The sequence below is a fragment of the Plutella xylostella genome, chromosome 10, assembly GCF_932276165.1.
Source record: "Plutella xylostella chromosome 10, ilPluXylo3.1, whole genome shotgun sequence".
NCBI classification, from domain to species: domain Eukaryota; kingdom Metazoa; phylum Arthropoda; class Insecta; order Lepidoptera; family Plutellidae; genus Plutella; species Plutella xylostella.
This window is the reverse complement of record NC_063990.1, coordinates 7,532,138-7,542,155: the sequence shown is the minus strand read 5'-3', so window position 1 is coordinate 7,542,155 and position 10,018 is coordinate 7,532,138. Positions and strand designations below refer to the sequence as shown.

General features: G+C 42.0%; 1 protein-coding gene across 3 annotated transcripts in view; it reads right to left on the bottom strand.

Annotated features, from left to right (window-relative positions):
• Positions 1-1,900: 1,900 nt before the first annotated feature.
• LOC105388142 (protein tiptop) overlaps positions 1,901-10,018 on the bottom strand; it is a 184,828-nt gene continuing 176,710 nt past the window's right edge. For 2 of the 3 annotated variants that reach the window (XM_011559001.3, XM_011559000.3), the window contains one exon: positions 1,901-6,400. In XM_011559001.3, the coding sequence (XP_011557303.3) occupies positions 3,406-6,400 (2,995 nt within the window). In that variant the 3' untranslated portion in view covers positions 1,901-3,405. Of the gene's footprint in view, positions 6,401-7,339; positions 7,791-10,018 lie in introns of those variants that run through there. The other variant, XM_011559003.3, reaches the window with a different exon arrangement.

The following is a 10,018-nucleotide window of genomic DNA, read 5'->3' as shown; positions in this document are numbered from 1 at the left end:
CGAGGAAACCGGGAAACTACCGGGTGACCAACAAATCGCGTGTAAATTCTATCTAATCCTCAGATGTCACTGATATACTCACACAGAATAGATAGAATACTGCTGCAATGTGGGCAAAGTTGGTATTTTAATCTTCAATCGTTACCCAGATATTCTGCGTTGCGTCAGATGCCTATTGCTACTGAAGATGACTAACATTTACTACGGAGCTATACAATCACAGACAAACTTATAACTCCCATCTTTTTCTGTCAGCGTATAAATCAGTTACCCTTTATTTGATCAGCCAGGGAAGTCAATTTATGGTGCGATTGGAATCTGGCTATTGAGTCAACGGCAGGTCAGGGGCGGCCATCAGTCAGCGCTCAGCTCGGCTCCAGCTAATGTTTATATCGTTTCCGGTTCCCAACTCCACTTCCGGTTTATTTGAACTATTATTTATTCTGGAAATGAGTCCAAGTAACTTAAGTCAATTTACTCGTATAAGTTTTAAAATTCAACAAAACACGAAAAATCACCAGATTTTATCTAAAAAGCTCGCAGCCTTCTTACAGAAAACGCAACCCAAGCTGCGGTATTCATTAATTTGATGTAATAAAACAAACCTTCATTTTAATTAGTGATGATTATTAAACAATGACAGACATCGGGCCGGAGGATTTGGCAACGTTTGTCTTGCTCAAAGAGGGGCCTCTGTGACCCCAGGTACCTGTTGTGACACAGACCGCTCGCATTTTAGGGTTGACTGACAACTTATCATTTTCCCTCGCTCGACTCTTCCAACTATACACCACCCATTGCTGCTTTCTCTCCGAGGGTACTTGCGTAATCCCTTACTAAAGCGTCGTTGTATGATCGGCAAGCGAAAAACGTTGTCGACGCAGAGGAAATGCGTAAACGCGATGAATGGTGTCATTATAATGATTGAAGAGTGTCTCCCCTGAGTTAAGACGTGGTTTCGCGGAATGATTCCCGTCTAAGACAGATTTAAATGCTGTGGTAGACATTGTTTTCAATGTCGCCCGATGAACGAATGACACCCTGCTGTTTATTGTTGTTTTACGAAATGTCGCAAAATTATTGATTATAATAAATAAAAAAAAACCTAGGTATTTGTTGGCAGTTAAACACGTGACACGTGGCTTTAACCATGTATTCAAACAACGTCTAGTCGGTTTGTGATAAATTAGGTAAATAATAATATAGGTAGGTAGGTACTTACGCAATTTTCTTACAGCTTGTCTTGTTAAAGTTACCTGGGTGATGTGGGGGCCCTCTCGACGATGGAATCCGAAGGAATCTTGAAGTGCACTACTGCACTCACAATATTCACTTGTTTTGCCTAATGGCAGCTGGTGAAATTTAACCGATATATCCCAAATTCACAATTATTCCGATAATCGCGACCGCACCGAATTACAAAAGCAGAACAACCTGACGAAGACTGACAACGACAGACATGTTGTCAAAGTAAAATTAACCTACCGTACAAAAGGAGTATATTGATTTCAATCTACCCACATACTAATATTAAAAGTGTTCCACCGATATCGAACCTACCAAGGTGCTTCAATGGCTAACTATTAAGCATTGTAAATTCTGCTGCCATTTTCAGTTTGTTTTCTCTGTTGTTCCTTTTACTCACCATCATCGCTTAGATTCACAAACATGTTTACTACTCAGATCTTCCCCAAAGAAACTCCCTTCTGTTTTACGTTTAAGAATGAACTTTGTTTCAGTAAGTAAGGTAGGTAGGTACCTATAAGTAAGACTAATTAAATTGTCTTTTTAGTTTCACTAAAGTTTCAGTGATAGTTAAGTAATATTATTCTGAGTTATTTTAAATTTTCTAAGGGTATTTTATTACGAGTATAAAGGGTATTAAAAATAAAAGAGATAATTAAAGTATGTAACATATATATTTCTTTGAGCTTTTAATTGCATTTTGAAATACAACATAAAATATTAAATAAGATTATTAAATTTGGTAAAATCAATATTTTTCAACACCATTTTTTCATTAAGAATGAGCAAAAAGTTTCTCATCAGAGCTAGCGTATACATAATTTTGTCGTATGGTTTTTTACTATAGATAAAATGATACTTTAGTAATCGATTTAAAATTTAAGAGCAACATGAAGTGATTTCACTGTATGTTAATAATGACATAGTTCGTATGATAATATGAATAATTATTTGATTGAAATTCAAAGTTAACTATTGAACCCAGGTCATAACCATAGATCGTGCACACAAGAACGGAAATATTGAAATATACATTGAAATCACTTTTCACAGGACTCTTGCAAGTTTTGATATCGTCTGTACCTTACATAATAATGTTTACAATATTGTTATTAAATATAAAACCGAGAATACACTCAGTCCGTATATACATGTCGTATAGCTGTTGTTACAATTGGAAGATACTCTCATTACACATTTTAGAAGGTCCTAAACGTATACGATTGTTTCGTTTATCTTTCGAAAAAGAAAACAGTATAATGTATATCACTTTTTATATCATCAAAATATCTAAATGTGTCTCTAGGACTGACGAATTTATCGCTGGTATAACTATTGGTATACAATGTTCACAGACGCAGTAGGATACCTAAAAGTACATCTTAAATACTAAAATAATAAATAGCAATCAGCAGGAGAGCGACCTACAGCGAATTTTACATCTAGGGAGATTTAATAATAATATATTGCGTCCTACGTGGATCGTCTGTACACCATCTCGGCACCTGAACCGACACTAGCTGAGATTGGATCTCTGAGATTACATCGCCAAACAAATTATTAAAACATTTCAAAACCTTCAAAATATACATAGAAAAAAAGAACTTAAATTTCCTACCTCTCGATTTACATAAAGAATGTTAAGTAAAACAAAATGATATTGCAACAAATTTCAAAATACTGAGAGTTGACGCCGACCCTGCGGTTGAATTCAATCACATGCAAAAGGCAGATTGCAATTAACATTACAAAACGTAATTAGTTTTCCATTATTAGCAAAAATACATTTACAAGAGATCGAATCGAACTTTATGACTTAATGAGACTCTATTTACAATTATTATTGAAATGGAATTACGATGAACCGCGGAGAGGCCCGAGCGCCGAACAACCACCACTCCCTAAAGGCAATATTTTGAAAATATTCTCTTACACCTAAATGAACGTAAGACGTTTGGCGTATACTTAAGTAGCTATTCGTTAATTACACTAACCGAACTATGCGGTGAACGCTATCAATAATTTCCTAAGTAATTAAATTGGCAAAGAGTTTCAAAATACTTATAGTCGCCGTCCGACGACCCGCACTAACCCTAAATAGGTTTAACGTAGCAAGATATGGTATCATCACAACTGATGGCCGACAGCCGCGTGCGTCGCCTACACGTATTTACTAGACAGCTGCTTGGCGAGCTCCGTGTACTTGAGAAACTTGGAGTGAGGACTCTCGTCGAAGGACTGCGAGGGGCTGCGCGGGTCCTGCGGCGAGGCGGGCGGGGGGGGCGCGGCGCCGGGCGAGGGCGGCGGCGGCGCCTTCACCAGCACCGGCTCCGGCAGCGCGCCGTCCTTCACGAAGTGCATCTTGGACAGGTGGTGGCGGTACGCGCCCTTCGAGATGAATGGAGTGTCGCACAGCGCGCACTTCATGACCGAGTCGGTGACCACGGCGTCGTTGCACGCCCAGCTGAAGGTGAGGATGCTGGGCGGGCCGCCCGGGGAGGGCGCGGGGGGCGGCGCGCGGGACGGGTTGTTCTCTGTCTTGTCACACAGTTTCTGCAGCGCGGCCAGCGGGTGGCTGCCGGCGCGGCGCGAGGACCCCCCCTCGCTGGAGGAGCCACCTCCGGCGAGGTTGTCGAACATGGAGGAGAGCGCACCGAGGCTGGAGGCTGGTTTCCTGTCACCGGGTGTGGCAGTAGAGCGGTCGCTGGCGGGGCTGCGCGGGCTGGCCGCTGGGCTCGGGCCAGCGCTCTCACGTTTTGGGATCGTTTTTTTTACGTCCTCATCAGCGACGCTGGCGGAGCGAGGAGGCTCGTCATCATCTTCGACCTCAGTCTTGACCCGCACTGGTGGGCCGCTTAGATCGACACCATTCTCTTGTTCATCGTCATCCTGCACCTCTTTCTTTATCCTGAGTTCAGTAGCGCGCTCATCTGCGGCGGGCGTGTGTGAGGCTCGCGTGTCGGGAGTGGAGCGAGGGGTGCCCAGGTACGACTGCTCGGTCTTCCTGTCTGGAGTGAGCGACTCGAGGCGGCCGCCGCGCTCCGACAGCGAGCTGGACTCGCTCCCGCTGCGCTCGCGCCGGGCGTAGTGCTGCTGGTGCTGGTAGCTGCGCAGCATGCTCATAGTCTGTGGGTCTACGAGAGGCTTCGTGTAGTCAACGCTCTCATCGATTCCCAGTCTTTTTAGAATACTGGAACCGATGGGCGCATGCGAAGGTGCTCCCGCCATACCGGGAACCGAATGTCGTGATCGTGTATCGAAGCTCTTTTCTATCAATTGTTCTATGGCATTTAGTACGGAGGGTGAAGAGCTTTTGTCGTTGCTTGCGTTAGCGTCTTTAGAGCTCGGGGAGGAGTCGTTGACTGAGGAGGGAGAGCGGTGGTGCGCGGATCCAGGTGATGGCATTTCTTCGTTGATGCTCTTACGACCGTCACGCCCTGTCGGGGTCACGTGTCCAGGGTCTGGTGGAATTATATTGTTTGACATCAGAGCGCTTTTCAGGAAATTCCTTTGGCTATTGGACATGGGAGCGCCTATGCACTGTCTTATATGTTCCACAAATACAGCTGTTTCTATTTTATCACCACACTTCTCGCAAGTGATTCTGCTGCCAGCACCAAAGTCTCTACTTGGTTTTCCCATTGGGATTCCATTGCCTTCTCCATTTTTGAACTCGTGCTGTGCTCTCTCCAGTTCTAACAATTTTCTAACAGGTAAAGATTTCTTTCTTTTCTCCCGAGTCTGTCGTCTCCTACCTCCACTCTCTGTAATAGATCTCATGATGTGTTCCTTATAATGTGAATTCTTAACCATGTGATTACTTAATTCCTTCAATGAACTAAATGCTTGGTCGCAAACTTTACAAGTGAGTACAGCGCTAACATGGCTGCTCGTGCCAGTGGGCGGGGGCGCCGCAGCGGCTCCTCCTGACCCACCGCTTGGAGCTGATCCCCCCTTGCCGTCATCTGAAGACTTCCAAGATATTATCTGCTCTTGCGAAATTATATTCGTGTAATGCTGCGTTCTTTGCATGTGACTTGTCATCTCAGCCAGAGAACGGAAGCTCTCGGCACACCACATACATTTCAATATCTGTCTAGTTTGTTCCGCACCCTTCCCTAACCATACATCTTGTCCTCTTACTAGTTTTCTAGGGATTGGCATATTTTCTTTGATTAGCATGTTCAAATCACTTTGACTAGGCTTCGAGGATCCGCTCGAGGATGTGGAATTGTGTGAAGGCGTTGAAGGAGAGCTTGATGGTGGTTGCAGAGACGGGGGAAGAGGAGCCCCTGAGCCTGGTGGAACTGGGACATTGACACCACAGTGCTTTGCTTCTTTCATGTGAACAGTTAAATCCGCAAGGGAGTTGAAACTTTTCTTACACCAGACGCATTTAAGTACATCTTTTGTCTGATCGGCGCCCTTGTTGAGCCAATGTGACTGCCAGGCTGAGTGTCGAGCTGCAGCATTGGGTGCTAATCCAGCCCCTAAAGCAGCGCTTTGTACAGATCGGAACAGTTCCTCACCACCAAGCCTACTCAGCTCGCTCATCTTCTCAAGTGCCTTTGTGGCATCGCTAGGAGTCGGAGCCCCATGTTTTAATTTACCGTTCCAGTCTCCAGGAACTCCGCCCTTTGGAGAAAGACTAGCCGCGGCCACAGCAGCCGCGAAGTATGGCAAATGTGGAGCCACCGGAGTTGACCATGGAGACGGTGAAGGTTTATACTCAGTCCTTGAACTCTTTCTCGAAGGTACAGGAGAGGGAGAGTCCTCCGGTCCACGTTTCCTAGTACCGACTGAAAGATCTAGTGGGCTATTCTCCGGGGTCTTACTGAGGTTGACGGCGTCATCAGCGTCCTCATCATCTGGAGGTGATTCGCTTCGTTTCGTGCTGAAGTCGAGGGCATCAGCTCGGTCAGGATCGGTGAGGTCTTCATGACAAGACATGAGGAGGCGTTGTTGTGCTGCAGCGGCGGCGGCGCCGAGGTAGGCGGCCACGGCGGCGGAGTGTGGGGGCAGGAGGGCGGCTGGTAGGGCGGCGGTCAGTGCGGCCGGCAGCCCCAGCCCCGCGCTGCGCCCCGAGTACACCGAGTCGCTGGAGGGGCAGCGCGGCGCGCCAGACGACTCCCGCGACAGGCATCGCGGGGACTCCCTGTTGACAAAAGAAAAACAAATTAATATTTTTTTGTCATTAATGCGCCACCCGAGTAGGACATGTGATAATAATAAATGGTTAGGATTTAAACTGGTTTCATAAAAAACATGGAAACCATTTCTGATGACATTATATTTAATCAATTTAGGTATAGATGATGATAAATAAAAATATAGGTCTTCTCAACAAATAGGTTAAGTAAACAAAAATTACATCAGAACTTGACATTAAACTTAAGGAAGTGTGAATTCCATACAGAGAATATGGATGTAATTCTGATTATTTTTCAGGATTGAAAATGATTAAAAATCAAACACGCTCATCAACTGAATCCAAAACCCGATAACATTGTTATATCCAACAAATAGTTGATATATGCAATTTAGATGCATTAATAAATTTTAAATAACCTATCTAAGTACTGCGTTATTGAGTGCATTAAGTTTTCAAAATACCAACTTGTGAAATTAACGTCAAAAATATTGTCGATGAAGTTTTAAAAACCAAGTATTTAAATCCATTTTAAAATCTACCTAGCTAGGTCTTGACTGGAAATTCTAACATAAGTTTAGATTATGAAAAAAAAATGATTGTCTTTTGAGTTAGACAATGATTTGACCAGAATATTCATTAAAAAGAACAAACTACAATTCCAATTAGTAAAAATAATATTTCAGCGATTGTACTTTAAGCCAACAAAGTAGCAGCAGGTGATGCAGTCATGTCAGAAAGTTATCAAACACGAAGAGATAATTTGGAATTCAAAAATATTTCTATTATCCTTAAAAAGGACATAAGCATCAAATGTAAGATAAAATAATAAAAGAACATACCATGGAGTTTATAACTGTTAAATTATGTTAAGTAACAGATACAACAAACACCTTTTCGTACAACTTTAAGGAAGAAAGACAGAAAAATTAATTTAAACCATACCTTAGATGATGATCCGGGTCGACGATCATCGCAGACCAAATGTTTTCAAAATATTGGCGAAGAATCTTGAAAGCTTTCACTGAGATCCATAAAATAACACAAAAACCAATCGCACAACCTATCAGAACAACTCAGAGACTTCCCAAAGATTGTTGAAAATGTGTAAACACGTCGCGAAAGACGCGGCTCGAGGCCGACGGTCTAGAGGGAAGTGCGCGGTGCCTGCGGCGGCGGCGGCGATCCCGCGTGGAATGAGAACCGCGTGATTTACGACCCGCCTGCAGCGCCCCCGCCCCGCACGCCTCCCGCGCCAGAGCGAGACAGCATCCACTAGCCGCTGGTAAACAACGAGATGAAGCGAGACCGCTATCTGCCTTTTGCTTCGAGGGGAGGCGCTGCGTAATGCAAGCGTGCGTGTGATGCGCGAGGTGGACGTGCAGTGACGGGCGATCGCTCCGCTGACAGGCCACTGTCACTGCGCTCTACAACAACGCTGACTCATCGCCACCGTTACAGACCTACCGTTGATACGATGAAAAATATCTGCCTTGAAGGGTACTAGACTAATATTTTTAATAGAATTGTTTGCTCACGTCAGTTACACTATTTGGGTACTCGGCCACGAGATGGAAGTCTAGAGGGATTAGAAAAGATTACTCGAGCGGGGTAGACGGTGACGACAAGGAAACGGCGCGTTAACAAAACGTCGAGACGAGACCTTTTAACAGCGACGACAGACAGGGGACGGACGTGGCAGGATTTACTTGTATCATGAACAGATTTCCTCACTTTGACAAAGGAAAATAAAATGCCCCGGTTTAGCTATCTATTTCTACTAACAAAAAGAATATCTAAGTGCTCGAAACTCGAATGACAGCTACTAAAATTTCGAAAAATATGATTTACAATTTGCTCTTTGCAATAATATCGTCCATATAAAAATATAACTTTCGTAAGGTATTTGCAATAATTCAAATCAGAAAGTCTAGTTTAGGTACATAGTCTCAGCCCTAGTGTCACCGTCAATATTACGTACCGTAAAAAAAAGTTTTATCCTTACAAACAAAACCCTAATTTAAAAAGATGATTTGACAAAATCCTACAACTAAGTCAAAGTATAAAAATTGCCATCAACGTTTGGCAGCTGTTTATGGCTTTCTAAAAGCATTAATTTTTACACGAGTACGGGTCAATCAATCAAGTGTTTTTATGTGACAAGTATTGTGGCTCTCCTTCTATCTGATTTTCACTCACTAAAAATTGGGGCCCAACTTGGGGTTTGTTTAGTGTACAATTTAAAAATTAATATTATTTAAAAAATATTTTCTAACTAAAACGTATTCCCGGTTGACCTAGTTTTTTAAATCTCTTGAATGTTCTTTCCTACCATTCTGGTGATGGTATTCTATTCATTCCTATTAATGGTATATAGGAACAGTCGAAAGCTTAAAAACAAGTAATGCGTTTTGTTTATATGAACCATAATATATAATTTAGTAGCTATTGATTGGCGGCACGTACAAATGTAAGTTGCCATGTACCTATGTAAGTGCAACATACTGTGAACAAATCGTCAAATAAACTAGTTTGTAATAAGTACACAAAACAAACAATAAATCCTACCTTATTAAAGTAAACCATTTAATTTTTTTTAATTTCTTAATTTATGAGAGTTTCCTTGGTAAAAGTAACCTTCAGCAAAGTCCATTTATATTTTCCATTTGTTACCGTACGTGCTAGGTAGTCCTGTTACATTGATATATGTAGTGAACTTCTCACCAGCGGCTTAGAGAACCATCTATGATGGATGACGACTCCCCGTTGCAACTAATTGACAGTGATGGAAAAGCAGACACACATACTGCAACCAATAAACAAAGACCCCTGTCTGAAGATACTCGACCACACATAGCATAGCACAACACAACTTCCTCTTTTAGTGCGAGACCAATATAAAATGGTGGTTAGATTTTGATGATTCCACCGGACGTGATAATGGGTTTGATTTTTTTGTAAAGGAAAAGGGACATGTTTCTGTCTGAAAGTAGGAAATTATGAATCAACATGATTTAATAGGCTCGCTTTGGACAGGTGGCTGTAGCTGATAACAGACAAGTGTGAATAGTAACAAAAATAATGTTAATTAAAAATGAATTATTGCATAATTATGAGCGTAATGAGTGCTGGAAAGTCAATACTCAAACAGACAAATCATTTAAATTCAATTTGCTGTCATAAATTTTCTACTTTTGTGTGTATTTCATGTCAAAACCAACAAGATACACACTTGTACTAATATGTCGCGAGTCAACTACAATACCTCAAAAATCAACTCAATTGGATACATTTGACACACCGTTGAGAAATGTTTGATCACATTGTGAACACAATTTTGAGGTAAAAACAATATAAACACAGGTGGTAGCTTAATGGAAGAAAGTGGTATAAAATGTTTTGTTCTTATTCATATTTTTATGAGGCAATGGAAACTTTTAATTTGTATTTAATATTTCAGTAATTTATTATGTACCTTACTTAGCATGAAGAAACAATTAAGTCTCCGTTTAATGATTGTTTTATAGGTAAATGTCAAAACGACGATCATCATTGTCATAATACGTTAAAGCACATCATTCACACAAGAGCACGACAAGTATGTGAGACAATGGTATCATTAGA